This window comes from Oncorhynchus clarkii, chromosome 33 (assembly GCF_045791955.1).
Source record: "Oncorhynchus clarkii lewisi isolate Uvic-CL-2024 chromosome 33, UVic_Ocla_1.0, whole genome shotgun sequence".
In the NCBI taxonomy this organism is placed as follows: Eukaryota; Metazoa; Chordata; class Actinopteri; order Salmoniformes; family Salmonidae; genus Oncorhynchus; species Oncorhynchus clarkii.
The window spans coordinates 18,154,235-18,172,622 of NC_092179.1; the positions used below are offsets into that span (position 1 = coordinate 18,154,235).

An 18,388-nucleotide genomic window follows, 5' to 3' on the forward strand; every position below is an offset into this window, starting at 1 on the left:
GTAATATATGTAAATACATGTTACAAGGCGCAAATAGGATCTGGCTAGCTCGTGCTTGGCACTGCCCACCTCTTTGCTTGTTCTGCCCACTGTGGTCATTTGCTCCCATTGTAAACGGCACATTACATATCTTGGGTTAGTTATCAATATTTTAGCTATAAATAAAGCTTTTCCAGGTCAGGTGATTAAGAAAAACTCCTGGCCCTAGTTCAGATCACACTCACCTTGTCCACAGTCGCCCACGTCGAAGCCACAGGAGAGCACGTTGCAGGCCTGGTCGCAGAACTTGTCTGCCAGCCAGGAGTTGGCACAGCCTTGGTTACAGCTGGACACGCCCCCGATGCCACCTAGACCTCCTGCAAACTGCCAGGGCTGATTACCCACTCCGCCCACAGCGGTCCCAAACCGGCTGCCCCCAGCTCCTGTGTGGTGGGATGGAGAAGAGGAAGAATATCAAGCTCAGTGAACGACGAGTTGTGATGGAGAAGAGAAGGGAAAAAGGAGAAGAGGCAGACTGGTACAGGGAGGGATAAGGAGAGATTGTCACCCAGGCAGTCGCCACCATCCCAGTCACAGGCGGAGTTGTTGCAGGCCTTGTCACAGTAGCCATCTTTGATCCAGGAGCCAGGACAACCTTCAGCACAGTTAGGGACCGGCCACGTGAGGTACACCTGTAGGGAGAGAGGACAGGCGAGGTACAGTAGGGATGTTAAGACAATATTACAATATACAAAATAACAGAACTTTTCCTCAAAACATAACCCAATCTCATGCTAGCGAGATACAGTTGAAGTCGGAAGTTTACATACACTTTGGTTGGAGTCATTAAAACTTGTTTTTCAACCACTCCACACATTTCTTGTTAACAAACTATAGCTTTGGGAAGTCGGTTAGGACATCTACTTTGTGCATGACACAAGTCATTTTTCCAACAATTGTTTACAGACAGATTATTTCACTTATAATTCACTGTATCACAATTCCAGTGGGTCAGAAGTTTACATACACTAAGTTGACTGAGCCTTTAAACAGCTTGGAAAATTCCAGAAAATGATGTCATGGCTTTAGAAGCTTCTGATAGGCTAATTGACATCATTTGAATCAATTGGAGGTGTACCTATGGAGACGTCTTCTGTCTCCTAGAGATGAACGTACTTTGGTGCGAAAAGCGAAAATCAATCCCAGAACAACAGCAAAGGACCTTGTGAATTTGCTGGAGGAAACAGGTACAAAAGTATCTATATCCACAGTAAAACGAGTCCTATATCGACATTACCTGAATGGCCGCTCAGCAAGGAAGAAGCCACTGCTCCAAAACCGCCATAAAAAAAGCCAGACTACAGTTTGCAACTGATCGTACTATTTGGAGAAATGTCCTCTGGTCTGATGAAACAAAAATGTAACTGTTTGGCCATAATGACCATCATTATGTTTGGAGGAAAAAGGGGGAGGCTTACAAGCCGAAGAACACCATCCCAACCGTAAAGCACGGGGGTGGCAGCATTGTGGGGGTGCTTTGCTATAGGAGGGACTGGTGCACTTCACAAAATAGATGGCATCATGAGGTAGGGAAATTATGTGAATATATTGAAGCAACATCTCAAGACATCAGTCAGGAAGGTAAAGCTATGTCGCAAATGGGTCTTCCAAATGGACAATGACCCCAAGCATACTTACAAAGTTGTGGCAAAATGGCTTAAGGACAACAAAGTCAAGGTATTGGAGTGGCCACCACAAAGCCCTGACCTCAATCCTATAGAACATTTGTGGGCAGAACTGACAAAGCATGTGCGAGCAAGGAGGCCTACAAACCTGACTCGGTTACACCAGCTCTGTCAGGAGGAATGGGCCAAAATGCACCCAACCTATTGTGGGAAGCTTGTGGAAGGCTACCCGAAACGTTCAACAAGTTCAACAATTTAAAAGGCAATGCTACCAAATACTAATTGAGTGTATGTAAACTTCTGACCCACTGGGAATGTGCTGAAAGAAATAAAAGCTGAAATAAATAATTCTCTCTACTATTATTCTGACATTTCACATTCTTAAAATAAAGTGGTGATTCTAACTGACCTAAGACAGGGAATTTTTACTAGGATTGAATGTCAGGAATTGTGAAAAACTGAGTTTAAATGTATTTGGCTAAGGTGTAAACTTCCGACTTCAACTGCATGTTATATTTATATGAAATTATAAAGAGTCTACATTAGCACAAACTTTAGCTAGTGAGCTAAATTCCAGACCATGGATCTAGTAACACTTGAATTTCAGTCTAGACCCGGACCTTCTGTCCTTTGGAGTGACTGAAGAAGTCGTCAGGCCACACGTCCTTCCCGAACATGACGTCGTCGTTGAGGTAGATGAACTTCTGAGACAGGCCTGGGATTCGGTGGATGTGGGTCTCAATGGCAGGGGAACTGAAGGTGGGCAGGTGGGTGTGGTTCTGGAAGACATCCTACACAGGAGAGACAATCATATGGCAACTTAGATTTTTTTTCTTAACTAAAGGCCCAGAATTCTTCCTGCTCCGGTCACAACATACCTTATTTTCTGTTATTGTCAACAATCATGTGAGAGTAGTACTGTAGGTCTCAGGTGTACCTGGTGTGTTACCACGGTGACACGGGGGTTGTCCAGGTTCAGCCAGGAGGGGATCTGCCCATTGGTCACGATGAAGATGTGCCGCACCCAGGGGGCGTGTCTCTCCACCGAGCGCAGCGAATAACGCAGCTCCTCGTTGTCCTCGAATCGACTGGCCGAGACGTCCTCGTCCTGCTTGGACTAGTGGGGGCAGAGAGCAGAACAGAGGGGTCTGAGACATGCTTTCACCGTGCTCTGAAAAGAGACAAATCTAAAACGTTTGCACTACATGTCATTGTATTTTATCCTCACGGTCATATAGGTAGAGAACAATGGAAGTTCTCAGTCCAGCAGTTTAGTTCCACTCAGTGATACTTACTACACCATGAATGGACAGTGGAACTGCATTAGGAGCGCTAACTCTCGTCTCTTTATCCTGAAAATACACAGTTGATCTTCCCTGATATAGAGTGGGTGACGGGACAGAGGCAGAGTGAGGTCCTACCTGTGTGATGGCAGTCAGGTCCCAGAAAAGATAAGCAGCGCTGATGCTCAGCTCTTTCCCGTCCAGGGTCAGGTTCTTTTTGGCCTGCTGGGTCAGGTCAGTAAAGTCCTGAGGGCTGTTCAGATGGAGCAGGGCGATACTGGCCTCCGTATACAGCTGGAACTATGGGAAAGAGCGAGACAGAAACACAAACATGTCAGTGTGGCACCAGAGACAGCAGATGCTACTCAGCATAGCCATGAGAAAACAACTCAAATATCACAGCCTTTATTAGGAGCCAAGGACACAACAAAACAGATATTTTTATGAACCACTTTAGACGTAGTGGCCATGTCAAAGGTTATATGGCGCTGGGCCTAAAATCCATTATTGTGACTTTGGTTACCGCTCCTGTCCCAGGAAGAATTCCGTGTGACAGAGATGACAGAGCCACCACATGACGGGTGCATACACAGACTACTAGGCTGAACGTGAGCTGGGTTCATCAAAATCAAATTGCTTTGTTGACCTATAACCTCTGACCCGTGGCCAGTTTAAAGGATGGACCACATCAAAGCAGAGGAATCGTCACCACCAACCACAACTACTGTACCCTTCAAGAAAGAATACCCCACATTCATGCCACTGGGGATATGGGAACGTGAGTGAGTGAGGCAGGGTTCAAAGGAAGGAAAGAGTGGGGCGGGCTCTTGGAAAATTCTGTGATGTAATTTCTGTGTGGGGGAGCTGGTATTGATCTCATGGTTGGAATTGAAAGCATGGCTCGGTATCCTTGCATGGGTCATCTCAGTCGTTGTGTGCGTGTCTCATCTCAGTCATTGTGTGCGTGTCTCATCTCAGTCATTGCCTCTCATAACCATCTGTCCCGACTCCCTCATCTCCTTAGTCCCTAGCCTTCCAGACAACCCACAAACCACTGAGCCAGAACCCAAACACCTTACTGCTGCTGATCTCCCTCTCAGCCTTCGCGTTTTTTTCTCTGCTCCTGTTGTTATATAAATCCCGAAGATGAGGCAAGGACAGCCAGCTGGAGATCACACTTCCATTTTTATTAGCCCCTTTTATAGGATCTGTTAACACACAGCTCCATGTGTCTGTACAAGTGCACGAACACACACACACACACACACACACACCTCCATGTCACAGTAACACAAAGACAATAGTAAACATGGCTTTATATAGCTTTACTAGGAAAGGCATTGGCAGTATCAACATTCTCGTCCACATCTGCCTGTCAGCAGCCCGTCAAAAGATGCAGGCGTTTAGTTGAAGTATTTAAGGTCTCGTCATACCTGTTATCCAAGCCAAAGTCAATAGTGACCGGAGGATCTAAACATCAGCTGCTGTTCCTACTCCTGACATTTAAACTACTTCATTACTTTTAAAAACGTCATTAGTCAGTTGAGACAAAGATGTGTATACATACAAACCACAAATACAGTAAAACCTTGAACCACATGCTCCGGAAGCAAAAAACTGAAGCCTAAATATACCTAACCTGGGTAGCCCAAACCAAATCTTGCGTGTATCACGAGAGTCTAACACACACCAGAGTCCAGTAAATATTCTAGCACAACTAAAATGAGCCAGGCTTGATAACGTCATACGATCGTCGATCCATCATCCCTCCACGTCTCAAACTCAGCAGGGATCATCAACTAGATTCAGCTGATTTTGTACGAGAGGATGGCTAGCGGCCCGGAACAGAGTGACAAATCATTTGTAGACTGCAAGTTGATCGCAAGAAGCCCAAACAGATGCAATATGACTAAAACATTATTATAAACCTTGCCTACGTTTGTATACGATCACGTGTCTCTATTAAGAGTGGGACTGCTTGGGAACAGGTTTCCCCAAATTAAAATCACAAGGAGTTCATTTCCTGCTGTTTTAACAGTATTTTCTGTCCAACAATAAATAAATACAAATATATATAATATTTTGCGGGCCACCAGTTAGGAAGTTAGGAAACGCTGTTAGGAAACGCTGGTCTACAATATAACCAGGGGTCATTCCAGTCATATGATGAAGCTTCTGGCGCACGTCTTCAATATCAGCAGCCTACTTCCCTTTGATACAATCTCTCTCCATCTTTCCCCACGGTCATTATCTCGTACTGTCTGTTCAATACAAATCTGAAATACCTAAAAATGATACCCATAAAACAACAAAATAGTACGACCGTGTGACTATCATGGCTTTAAATGTCGTTATACTTTACTGCTTCTATTGATTTACTATTCTAGTATATTCTCTACATACACACTAGCTGCACATTCTAACCTCGAGTACATAAACAATAGGCTATCCTATACAAGTTAGCTATACATTAATAACAACATGTCAGTTAGAGGAACACACAAACAGAGGGCAGTATTTTCTAGGCGACAGTGTGAGCAGATGGGGGTTGTGGGGCCTCTCCCCCCCCCTCTCTGTCTCTCGCCCCTGCAGTGTCTCTCTGCATTCTATCCCTCTCTCGTCGTGCGTCTCTCTCTCTCCCTCACCCGCCGTGTCTCTCTCTGTCTAAATTCCCCCCCAATCCCTCCATGTCTCCTCATTCTCCCTTCCTCCTCCGTGTCTCCGCATTCTCCCCTCCTCCTCCGTGTCTCCGCATTCTCCCCCCCTCCTCCGAGTCTCCGCATTCTCCCCACCTCCTCCGAGTCTCCGCATTCTCCCCCCCTCCTCAGAGTCTCCGCATTCTCCCCCCCTCCTCCGTGTCTCCGCATTCTCCCCCCCTCCTCCGTGTCTCCGCATTCTCCCCCCTCCTCCGTGTCTCCGCATTCTCCCCCCTCCTCCGTGTCTCCGCACTCTCCCCCCTCCTCCGTGTCTCCGCACTCTCCCCCCTCCTCCGTGTCTCCGCACTCTCTCCCCCCCCCTCCGTGTCTCCGCACTCTCTCCCCCCCCCTCCGTGTCTCCGCACTCTCTCCCCCCCCCTCCGTGTCTCCGCACTCTCCCCCCCCCTCCGTGTCTCCGCATTCTCGCCCCCTCCGTGTCTCTGCATTCTCCCCCCTCCGTGTCTCTGCATTCTCCTCCCCTCCGTCTCCGCATTCTCGCCCCCTCCGTGTCTCCGCATTCTCGCCCCCTCCGTGTCTCTGCATTCTCCCCCCCTCCTCCGTGTCTCCGCATTCTCCCCCCTCCTCCGTGTCTCCGCATTCTCCGTGTCTCCGCATTCTCCCCCCTCCTCCGTGTCTCCGCATTCTCCCCCCTCCTCCGTGTCTCCGCATTCTCCCCCCTCCTCCGTGTCTCCGCACTCTCCCCCCTCCTCCGTGTCTCCGCACTCTCCCCCCTCCTCCGTGTCTCCGCACTCTCTCCCCCCTCCGTGTCTCCGCACTCTCTCCCCCCCCCTCCGTGTCTCCGCACTCTCTCCCCCCCCCTCCGTGTCTCCGCACTCTCTCCCCCCCCCCTCCGTGTCTCCGCACTCTCCCCCCCCCCCCTCCGTGTCTCCGCATTCTCGCCCCCTCCGTGTCTCCGCATTCTCGCCCCCTCCGTGTCTCCGCATTCTCGCCCCCTCCGTGTCTCCGCATTCTTGCCCCCTCCGTGTCTCCGCATTCTCGCCCCCTCCGTGTCTCCGCATTTCCCCCCCCTCCGTGTCTCCGCATTCTCGCCCCCTCCGTGTCTCCGCATTCTCGCCTCCTCCGTGTCTCCGCATTCTCCCCCCCTCCGTATTCTCCCCCCCTCCGTGTCTCCGCATTCTCCCCCCCTCCGTGTCTCCGCATTCTCGCCCCCTCCGTGTCTCCGCATTTTCTCCCCCCTCCGTGTCTCTGCATTCTCCCCCCCTCCGTGTCTCTGCATTCTCCTCCCCTCCGTCTCTGCATTCTCCCCCCCTCCGTGTCTCCGCATTCTCCCCCCCTCCGTGTCTCCGCATTCTCTCCCCCCTCCGTGTCTCCGCATTCTCTCCCCCCCCCCTCCGTCTCCGCATTCTCTCCCCCCCCCCCCGTCTCCGCATTCTCCCTCCGTCTCCGCATTCTCCCTCCGTCTCCGCATTCTCCCCCCCCCCCCGCCGCATTCTCCCCCCCCCCTCCGTCTCCGCATTCTCCCCCCCCCTCCGTCTCCGCATTCTCCCCCCCCTCCGTCTCCGCATTCTCCCCCCCCTCCGTCTCCGCATTCTCCCCCCCCCTCCGTCTCCGCATTCTCCCCCCCCTCCGTCTCCGCATTCTCCCCCCCCCTCCGTCTCCGCATTCTCCCCCCCCTCCGTCTCCGCATTCTCCCCCCCCCTCCGTATTCTCCCCCCCCCTCCGTCTCCGCATTCTCTCCCCCCCCCTCCGTCTCCGCATTCTCCCTCCGTCTCCGCATTCTCCCACCGTCTCCGCATTCCCCCCCCCCCTCCGTCTCCGCATTCTCCCCCCCTCCGTCTCCGCATTCTCCCCCCCCTCCGTCTCCGCATTCTCCCCCCCCCTCCGTATTCTCCCCCCCCCTCCGTCTCCGCATTCTCTCCCCCCCCTCCGTCTCCGCATTCTCTCCCCCCCCCTCCGTCTCCGCATTCTCCCTCCGTCTCCGCATTCTCCCTCCGTCTCCGCATTCTCCCCCCCCCCCCCCCATTCTCCCCCCCCCTCCGTCTCCTCTTTCTCCCCCCCCCCCCTCCGTCTCCGCATTCTCCCTCCCCCTCCGTCTCCGCATTCTCCCCCCCCCTCCGTCTCCGCATTCTCCCCCCCCCTCCGTCTCCGCATTCTCCCCCCCCTCCGTCTCCGCATTCTCCCCCCCCTCCGTCTCCGCATTCTCCCCCCCCCCGTCTCCGCATTCTCCCCCCCCCTCCGTCTCCGCATTCTCCCCCCCTCCGTCTCCGCATTCTCCCCCCCCCTCCGTCTCCGCATTCTCCCCCCCTCCGTCTCCGCATTCTCCCCCCCCCTCCGTATTCTCCCCCCCCCTCCGTCTCCGCATTCTCTCCCCCCCCCTCCGTCTCCGCATTCTCCCTCCGTCTCCGCATTCTCCCTCCGTCTCCGCATTCCCCCCCCCCCCCCCTCCGTCTCCGCATTCTCCCCCCCCTCCGTCTCCGCATTCTCCCCCCCCCTCCGTCTCCGCATTCTCCCCCCCCTCCGTCTCCGCATTCTCCCCCCCCCCTCCGTATTCTCCCCCCCCCTCCGTCTCCGCATTCTCTCCCCCCCCCCTCCGTCTCCGCATTCTCTCCCCCCCCCCTCCGTCTCCGCATTCTCCCTCCGTCTCCGCATTCTCCCTCCGTCTCCGCATTCTTCCCCCCCCCCCCCCCGCATTCTCCCCCCCCCTCCGTCTCCTCTTTCTCCCCCCCCCCTCCGTCTCCGCATTCTCCCTCCACCTCCGTCTCCGCATTCTCCCCCCCCCTCCGTCTCCGCATTCTCCCCCCCCTCCGTCTCCGCATTCTCCCCCCCCCTCCGTCTCCGCATTCTCCCCCCCCCCTCCGTCTCCGCATTCTCCCCCCCCTCCGTCTCCGCATTCTCCCCCCCCCTCCGTCTCCGCATTCTCCCCCCCCCTCCGTCTCCGCATTCTCCCCCCCCCCCTCCGTCTCCGCATTCTCCCCCCCCCCTCCGTCTCCGCATTCTCCCCCCCCCTCCGACTCCGCATTCCCCCCCCCCCCCCCCTCCGTGCGGAGACACGGAGGGGGGGGGCATTCTCCCCCCCTCCGACTCCGCATTCTCCGCATTCTCCCCCCCCATTCTCCCCCCCCCTCCGTCTCCGCATTCTCCCCCCCCTCCGTCTCCGCATTCTCCCCCCCTCCGACTCCGCATTCTCCCCCCCCCCTCCGTCTCCGCATTCTCCCCCCCCCCCTCCGTCTCCGCATTCTCCCCCCCCCCCTCCGTCTCCGCATTCTCCCCCCCTCCGTCTCCGCATTCTCCCCCCCCCCCCCTCCGTCTCCGCATTCCCCCCCCCCCTCCGTCTCCGCATTCCCCCCCCCCCTCCGTCTCCGCATTCTCCCCCCCCCCCCCTCCGTCTCCGCATTCTCTCCCCCCCCCTCCGTCTCCGCATTCTCTCCCCCCCCCTCCGTCTCCGCATTCTCCCCCCCGTCCGTGCGGAGACACGGAGAGGGGGGGGGGCATTCTCCCCCCCTCCGACTCCGCATTCTCCGCATTCTCCCCCCCCCCATTCTCCCCCCCCTCCGTCTCCGCATTCTCCCCCCCCCTCCGTCTCCGCATTCTCCCCCCCTCCGACTCCGCATTCTCCCCCCCCTCCGTCTCCGCATTCTCCCCCCCCTCCGTCTCCGCATTCTCCCCCCCCTCCGTCTCCGCATTCTCCCCCCCCCTCCGTCTCCGCATTCTCCCCCCCCCTCCGTCTCCGCATTCTCCCCCCCCCCCCGTCTCCGCATTCTCCCCCCCCCTCCGTCTCCGCATTCTCCCCCCCCCTCCGTCTCCGCATTCTCCCCCCCCCCCGTCTCCGCATTCTCCCCCCCCCCCCGTCTCCGCATTCTCCCCCCCTCCGTCTCCGCATTCTCCCCCCCTCCGTCTCCGCATTCTCCCCCCTCCGTGTCTCCGCATTCTCCCCCCTCCGTGTCTCCGCATTCTCCCCCCCTCCGTGTCTCCGCATTCTCCCCCCCTCCGTGCGGAGACACGGAGGGGGGGGGGGCATTCTCCCCCCCTCCGACTCCGCATTCTCCGCATTCTCCCCCCCCATTCTCCCCCCCCTCCGTCTCCGCATTCTCCCCCCCCCTCCGTCTCCGCATTCTCCCCCCCTCCGACTCCGCATTCTCCCCCCCTCCGTCTCCGCATTCTCCCCCCCCTCCGTCTCCGCATTCTCCCCCCCCTCCGTCTCCGCATTCTCCCCCCCCCTCCGTCTCCGCATTCTCCCCCCCGTCCGTGCGGAGACACGGAGGGGGGGGGGCATTCTCCCCCCCTCCGACTCCGCATTCTCCGCATTCTCCCCCCCCATTCTCCCCCCCTCCGTCTCCGCATTCTCCCCCCCCCTCCGACTCCGCATTCTCCCCCCCCTCCGTCTCCGCATTCTCCCCCCCCTCCGTCTCCGCATTCTCCCCCCCCCCTCCGTCTCCGCATTCTCCCCCCCCCCGTCTCCGCATTCTCCCCCCCCCTCCGTCTCCGCATTCTCCCCCCCCTCCGTCTCCGCATTCTCCCCCCCCCCCGTCTCCGCATTCTCCCCCCCTCCGTCTCCGCATTCTCCCCCCCTCCGTCTCCGCATTCTCCCCCCCTCCGTCTCCGCATTCTCCCCCCCTCCGTGTCTCCGCATTCTCCCCCCTCCGTGTCTCCGCATTCTCCCCCCCTCCGTGTCTCCGCATTCTCCCCCCCTCCGTGTCTCCACATTCTCCCCATTCTCCCCCCTCCGTGTCTCTGCATTCTCACCCCCCTCCGTCTCTGCATTCTCATCCCCCTCCGTCTCTGCATTCTCACCCCCTCCGTGTCTCTGCTCCCCCTCCCCGCAGTCTCCCTCCCTCTCCCCCCCACTCTCCCCCTCCCTCTATGTCTCTACATTTTCCCCCACCCCCCGCCTTCCCTCCACCTCTCCCTCTCCCCTGTCTCTCCCCCTCTGGACGTTTCTTTGCTCCACCCCCCTTTGGCCTTCTCTCCCCCCCCCCACCCTCTCTGGCCGTCTCTCTGCTCTCCACCCCCTCTGGCCTTCTCTCTGCTCTCCACCCCCCCTCTGGCCGTCTCTCTGCTCTCCACCCCCCCCCTCTCTGGCCATCTCTCTGCTCTCCACCCCCTCTGGCCTTCTCTCTGCTCTCCACCCCCCCTCTGGCCGTCTCTCTGCTCTCCACCCCCCCTCTGGCCTTCTCTCTGCTCTCCACCCCCCCTCTGGCCGTCTCTCTGCTCTCCACCCCCCCTCTGGCCGTCTCTCTGCTCTCCACCCCCTCTGGCCGTCTCTCTGCCCCCCCCCCCTCTCTCTGGCCGTCTCTCTGCTCTCCGCCCCCCGGCCATCTCTCTGCTCTCCCCCCCCCCGGCCATCTCTCTGCTCTCTCTCCCCCCCCCCCGGCCGTCTCTCTGCTCCCCCCCCCCCGGACGTCTCTCTGCTCCCCCCGCCTTCTGGCCGTCTCTCTGCTCCCCCCTGCCCCCTCTGGCCGTCTCTCTGCTCCCCCCCTCCCTCTGGCTGTCTCTCTGCTGCCCCCCCGGCCGTCTCTCTGCTCTCCACCCCCTCTGGCCGTCTCTCTGCTCTCCACCCCTCCGGCCGTCTCTCTGCTCTCCACCCCTCCGGCCGTCTCTATGCTCTCCACCCCCTCTGGCTGTGTCTCTGCTCTCCACCCCCTCTGGCCGTCTCTCTGCTCTCCACCTCCTCTGGCCGTCTCTCTGCTCTCCACCCCCTCTGGCCGTCTCTCTGCTCTCCACCCCCTCTGGCCGTCTCTCTGCTCTCCACCCCCTCTGGCCGTCTCTCTGCTCTCCACCCCCTCTGGCCGTCTCTCTGCTCTCCACCCCCTCTGGCCGTCTCTCTGCTCTCCACCCCCTCTGGCCGTCTCTCTGCTCTCCACCCCCTCTGGCCGTCTCTCTGCTCTCCACCCCCTCGCCGTCTCCCTCTGCATTCTCTCCCCCTCACACCGTGTCTCTCCCCCCCATCGCCGTCTCTCTGCTCTCCACCCCCTCGCCGTCTCTCTGCTCTCCACCCCCTCTGGCCGTCTCTCTGCTCTCCACCCCCTCTGGCCGTCTCTCTGCTCTCCACCCCCTCTGGCCGTCTCTCTGCTCTCCACCCCCTCTGGCCGTCTCTCTCTGCATTCTCTCCCCCTACCACCGTGTCTCTCCCCCCCATCGCCGTCTCTCTGCTCTCCACCCCCTCGCCGTCTCTCTCCTCTCCACCCCCTCGCCGTCTCTCTCTGCATTTTCTCCCCCTCCCACCGTGTCTCTTCCCCCCCCATCGCCGTCTCTCTGCTCTCCACCCCCTCGCCGGCTCTCTGCTCTCCACCCCCTCTCTCTGTATTCTCTCCCTCTTTCCCTGTGTCTCTCCACCCCCTCGCCGCCTCTCTCCCCCCTCACCGCCTCTGCATTCTCTCCCCCTTCCCCCATGTCTCCCCCCCTCGCCATCTCTCTCTACATTCTCTCTCCCCTCCCACCGTGTCTCTGCATTCTTTCTCCCTCTCCCCCGTCTCTCTGCATTCTCTCTCCCCCTCTCCGCATTCTCTGCGCCTCTCTCTCTGCCCCTCTCTGAAACTGGATCTCTGTATTGTGCTACTGACAGATGGATGGACCCCCCCCTGCCCTCCTGAACCTCCTGTCCCCATACATTCTGCTTATAAAGGCTACCTCACCTGTGGGGCTGTAGAAAGGTCTATGTGAGACAGAGGGGGTGAGTGGGTAGAATAGAAAGATAAAACGGGGGGGGGGGGGGGGGATAGAGAAGGGAAGGTCAGTAAAATCCTAGTGACCTTTCAGTGTGCTGTCTGGCACCACCCCATGGCCGCTCCCCAAGATAGGGTTTCACCCTAATATCCTTCTGTTATCACATGACCCCCGACGAGAGAGACACAGAGAGCGAGAGAGAGAGAGCGAGAGAGCGAGAGAGAGAGCGAGAGAGAGGGAGAGCGAGAGGGAGAGCGAGAGGGAGAGCGAGAGGGAGCGAGCGGGCGAGAGAGAGAGCGAGCGGGCGAGAGAGAGCGAGCGGGCGAGAGAGCGAGCGGGCGAGAGAGAGAGCGAGCGGGCGAGAGAGAGTGCGAGCGGGCGAGAGAAAGAGCGAGCGGGCGAGAGAAAGAGCGAGCGGGCGAGAGAAAGAGCGAGCGGGCGAGAGAAAGAGCGAGCGGGCGAGAGAAAGAGCGAGCGGGCGAGAGAAAGAGCGAGCGGGCGAGAGAGAGAGCGAGCGGGCGAGAGAGAGAGCGAGCGGGCGAGAGAGAGAGCGGGCGAGAGAGAGAGCGAGCGGGCGAGAGAGAGAGAGAGCGAGCGAGCGAGCGGGCGAGAGAGAGAGCGAGCGGGCGAGAGGGAGAGCGAGCGAGCGAGAGGGAGAGCGAGCGAGCGAGAGGGAGAGCGAGCGAGCGAGCGAGAGCTCGCTCTCGGGCGAGAGAGAGAGAGAGCGAGAGAGAGCGAGCGAGCGGGCGAGAGAGAGAGCGAGCAGGCGAGAGAGCGAGCGAGCGAGAGCAAGCGAGAGAGAGAGAGAGAGAGAGAACGAGCGAGCCAGAGAAAAGAGAAGGAGAGGCAGTAGGATGATAAGGAGGGCTCACTGTAGTCAGGAGTCTGCAGATCACAGACACTTTCTATTGTAGTGTAGATGAACGGGAGAAGACAGTTTAAAGGAGGATTTTTAAGCCTCGAGACAATTGAGATATTGAATAGGCAAGACAAAATATTTAAGTGCCTATGAACAGGGTATGGTAGCAGGTGACGGGCACACCGGTTTGAGTGTGTCAAGTAATGCAACGCTGCTGCGTGTTTCACGCTCAACAGTTTCCTGTTTGTATCAACAATAGTCCACCACCCAAAGGACATCCATCCAACTTGAGTCCATGTGGAGTCCATGCCCTGACTAATAGGCTGTTCTGAGGGCAACACAATATTTGGAAGGTGTTCCTAATGTTTTGTACACTCCGTGTAGCTTTGTAATAGCCTGTCTCAATGCCTGCGGTGAGACAGAACTACAGTACAGTTATTTATTTTACAGTAAACTATGACTGGATTCTTTTCTTTGATTATCTCAAGAGTAATCTGGCTTGTTACTGGCATTCGCCCTCCCGAAACATTTCAGTTCTGATTAGAGAAAATGATTAGATAGACAACCCGTGGCCAAACTAAACCTGGGCTCTTTACTACCATAATAACTTAAAATAGATGGAGACCTCGTCTGCTGAAGCGTTATTACTTATTTAATCCGGTATAATTATATTGTTTAAGGTCTGTGGTTATGGCAGACAGACCGTATCCGTGTTCAGTTTGAACACAATAGATTCTGTCTTGATCCTGTCTGATATACCAACGTTTGGAGCACGGCAACGACTAGCCCATCTTTCACGTCATGATTCTGAGGTACAGGAAGGGTGACATCTTGTGGCTATATGAATGTAGTTACATATTATATTCATTTGTCCTGGAATTGTATATTTTTTCCTAAAAATCTGCATTTCTCATTAAATGTAAATAAAATACATTGTGGCATATCTGTGCCTGGTTAAGAAAACACTGTAAAACTGTATCATGTCAAACACTGCCCTCTAGTGAAATAACAGATACAGCACCCTGTCTAAAATAATACAGTATTTGACTTAGCACTGTGTTTTCCTGCTAGATTATGCCATTTGTTTTCCATCTAGGTTAGTCTTACCTGTTTGATTTTGCCAGTGACAACAGATGGCAGTTTGACTCTGAGCTGCTCGGTCTCCTTGAAGGATGCTGGGAAGCCACTGAGGTAGGCCAGGCTCTGCATGCGGACCAGACCCGGTGCTTCCTTATCTGTGGTCTACAGGAGGAACAACAACACAGTAGCTTATCGTTACCACATGACCGTGTGTCCATTTGCTTATTCATCCTTAAGGACCAGTGTATCCAATTGGGGTAAATGCTCAATCATATAATTGTGCTGGAATCAGAAAAGTTTTGGAAGTGTTGATTGCGCCTGGTGCAACAGAACTTCTAATAGCATACAGAGTCAGGTAACTCACCAGGTAACATCTAGAGACCGAGCGCTTCAGAGCCTCACGGGGAGCGTCTGTGTAGGCCTTGTCCGCTATGGGAGGGAGGGGGGAGAAGAGACAGAGAAAGAGAGAGACAGCGAGAGATTTTGCTGTGGTGACATGATTGGTGTTCTCGTACTGAGTGGGTAGCAGAACTGTGAACTGAAATAGCATGTGTGTCGAGTGCCAGTTAGGAGTGTTAGTATCAATGACTCTTTACCATCAGCCTGGGAGTGAAAGACGACCACAGACACCGTGGTGGAGGGGTGGAGCGGCTTGGCCACCTGCAGCAGCAGCTTGGCGGTGGAGAAGGAGGGCGATAGCGACGGCAGCTCCTTCAGAGTGACGTTGGCTGGCAGAGCCGGGTCCAGGGCTAGCATAGGCGCTATGATACAATGGGACAGCAGACATTCTGGCTTCACGCTGCAAACAGAAACACAGACGTATAAGGAGAAAGAGGGAGATAAAACAGTCACAAAAAGGTCACCAAACACCAAGATGTTGGATTGGCGTTGTTGACACCGTCTCTACTTCTACCAAACCACTATGGCTTGTGAAAAACCCCGCTCCGTCTTGCTGCAATTTGCACCCCTTGCACAAGGCTTCCTTTGTGCTGTGGTTGCATCTCACGCCTTAATGTCTGTGGTCAGAAGCCAACTGTTGTTGCAGATTGGTCGACTACACTGAGACCCTCTCTCCCAAACACTTAGTTGAGCGAGAAACAGGAAATGTCAAAACCCTTGATCTAAGACGACCGCAGTTTGTGTCTCAATAAGATGGTGCATCATCAACTCCCTGCCCTTAGAGTTTGGAAGCATCCATATTGAGCTAGATATGTAAAGAATGTGTGAAAACCACAGTATATCTACAGTAAAGTACAGGTGTTTCTATCTTGTCACTCACCTGTCCTTTGGCAATTCAGTCGGATCACTTGCATTCTTCCCCAGCCGTTCCCTATGGTGAGAAACAGTCCAGAAAGTCAACGCACTGATCCGTTACCGCAAGGAATGTTTTGTTGGGGAATGTTCTAGTATTGTGATTGACAATCGACCTTTGAGCTAACACAATCTCCCACTGGCAATATTAGTTACCTACTTATTTGGTGTCCCCTAGTCTTCACAACAGGATGAATGGGAATGATTCAATCACAGTAATCATGTAATGTGAAGAAGTACCCGCTTCCTCAACGTGCTAATGACCGCCTCTCCGAACACTCAGTGGACCACAGTAACCCTCTCGCCGTCCAAAACAAATATGTTGAGCGTGCATTCACGTAATACTATTTGTGTAGCCTAATGTGTGGGACGTGTAACTGAAGTCTCTGTGACCATGTGAAGTACCGCAATGTTCTCTGCTCTTCCTCCAGCTGCTCTCTGACACCACGTAGCTGCTTCATCAGGTCGGTGTCCGTGCCATTCACCCAGGTGTACACCACATCTATGGGCATGGGCTGGCACAGCCTACAGAGGCACAACACCATAGAGAAGATACACATCCATTTCAAATCAGTAGACAGACGAAAGCACCATTTGGAATAGTGAATTGAGACAGTGAAACACTGGTTATCCCTGTAGTGGATAGCACTTGGGCAGGGAGGGTTTCTCACCGAGTCTGGAATGATTTCCCAGCTACATTGTCTCTATACGAGTCAAACAGTACATGGTACTGATCCCTACTCCACTCTACCACCACCTACACAGAGAGAGAGGGATAAGTTAACTGCTGCATCATTGCGTTTGACAAGGGTTAGCTTGTTAGCTAACTAGGCTACTTACTTCTCCAAACTGGAAGGCAGAGATGATCATGAGGACTATCCCTCCAAAGCAGAGGTACAGTCCATAGCGATGGGACAGACAGGTGTAGGTCTGTCTCTGCAAGAGTTTCAGTACTGAATTGATTATCACCATGGTTCTCCTTTGCAATCCATATCTCTTCAGTCATTCACCGAAGACGCGGGAGCATATCGGATGTTAATATAAAATAAACACTACAAAACGAACGACGTCTTCTATGTCACATGACAACTAGCAAAAATGTCAAAACATATGACCAACCATTGCACTTCCTTTATGGTGATGTGCGCCTTGTCTCAAATGTTCCGGGTGCTGCTTTAAGAAAACAACTCAGTACCGCCCTCTATCGACTAGGAGAAGGTGTGCTCTACATTTAGCGTGGTGTGTCCTATACAGGGGAGAGAAGGGGGGATGGATGAGCCAATTGAAATTGATTAGGTGGCCATGATGGTATGAGGGCTAGAGATGAGAATTTAGCGACCACAGAGAGCCAGGACACCTGGCATTGGAATATTTTTTTAGACAAAGGAAAGAGTGCATCCTACTGGCCCTCCAACACCACTTCAAGCAGCATCTGGTCTCCCATTCAGGACCAACCCTGCTTCGCTTCAGAGGCAAGCCAGCTGTGGGATGCAGGATGGTATGCTGCTGATTCTATGTCAACAACACAAAGGCCAAGAAGATCATTAAGGACCTCAGCCACCCAAGCCATGGCCTGTTCACCCCGCTATCATCCAGCGAGTTCAGTACAGGTGCATCAAAGCTGGGACTGAGAGAATAAAACACAGCTTCTATCTCAAGGCCATCACACTGTTAAATAACCATCACAAGCTGGCCTCCACCCAGTACCCTGGCCTGAACTTAGTCACTGTAACTAGCTGGCTACCACCCAGTTACTCAACTCTGCACCTTAGAGGTTGCGGCCCTATGTACATAGACATGGAACACTGGTCACTTTAATAATGGAATACTGTTCACTTTAATAATGGAATACTGTTCACTTTAATAATGGAACACTGTTCACTTTAATAATGGAATACTGTTCACTTTAATAATGGAACACTGTTCACTTTAAGAATGTTTACATACTGTTCTACCCATCATATGTACTGTATATACTGTATTCTAGTCAAGGCCATCCTATTCAACTAGTGCTGTACAGATACTATTCTATCCACATATTCTTCAGATATACTACATATTCTCTCCACATACTGTCCATAATGTCTACACTCCGGACTCCGACATTGCTCGTCCTAATATTTCAAAAATTCGTACTTCCATTCTTTTACTTGTAGATTTGTCTGTATTGTTGTGTATAGTTAGATATTACTGCACTGTTGGAGCAAGGAACACAAGCATTTTGCTACACCCATAATAACATCTGCTAAATATGTATATGTGACCAATACAATTTGATTTGATTTGACAAGGTGATGAAAGCGTTCCACAGGGATGTTGGCCCATTTTGACTCCATTGCTTCCCACAGTTGTGTCAAGTCGGCTGGATGTCCTTTGGGTGGTGGACCATTCTTGACACACACGGAAAACTGTTGAGCGTGAAACACCCAGCAGCGTTGCAGTTCTTGACTCAAACTGGTGCGCCTGGCACCTACTACCATATCCAGTTCAAAGACACAATCTTTTGTCTTGCCCATTCACCCTCTGAATGGCACCCAAACACAATTGATGCCTCAATCGTCTAAATGCTAAAACATCCATCTTTAACCCGTGTCCTCCCCATCATATACACTTATTGAAGTGGATTTAACAAGTGACATCAATAGGGGATCATAGCTTTCACCTGGATTCACCTGGTCAGTCAATGTCATGGAAACAGCAGGTATCCTTAATGTTTTGTATACTCAGTGTAGAATGGTTGCATCCCTCTGCAGGCCTACAACACAGATTAGAATGAATAATAAACAATGAAGTTAGAAATAAAGAAATACATTTAGGTTCAGAAGAGGATGTGTAGCCATTGTATGTAAAGCTTTGCGTCTTAGTTCCTGT

At 54.3% G+C, this 18,388-nt stretch overlaps 1 protein-coding gene across 1 annotated transcript in view; it reads right to left on the reverse strand.

The window, feature by feature from the left end:
- LOC139392706 (N-acetylglucosamine-1-phosphate transferase subunits alpha and beta) overlaps window positions 1–16,668 on the reverse strand; it is a 24,498-nt gene extending 7,830 nt beyond the window's left edge. Inside the window, exons 1-12 of the mRNA XM_071140890.1 lie at window positions 16,358–16,668; window positions 16,189–16,274; window positions 15,923–16,042; window positions 15,486–15,536; window positions 14,803–15,005; window positions 14,571–14,635; window positions 14,234–14,368; window positions 3,086–3,247; window positions 2,602–2,781; window positions 2,285–2,455; window positions 548–671; window positions 225–422 (exon numbers count right to left, since the gene is read on the reverse strand). Coding sequence (XP_070996991.1) covers window positions 225–422; window positions 548–671; window positions 2,285–2,455; window positions 2,602–2,781; window positions 3,086–3,247; window positions 14,234–14,368; window positions 14,571–14,635; window positions 14,803–15,005; window positions 15,486–15,536; window positions 15,923–16,042; window positions 16,189–16,274; window positions 16,358–16,489 — 1,627 coding nt within the window. The 5' untranslated portion in view covers window positions 16,490–16,668. The remainder of the gene's footprint in view (window positions 1–224; window positions 423–547; window positions 672–2,284; window positions 2,456–2,601; window positions 2,782–3,085; window positions 3,248–14,233; window positions 14,369–14,570; window positions 14,636–14,802; window positions 15,006–15,485; window positions 15,537–15,922; window positions 16,043–16,188; window positions 16,275–16,357) is intronic.
- Window positions 16,669–18,388: the final 1,720 nt, after the last annotated feature.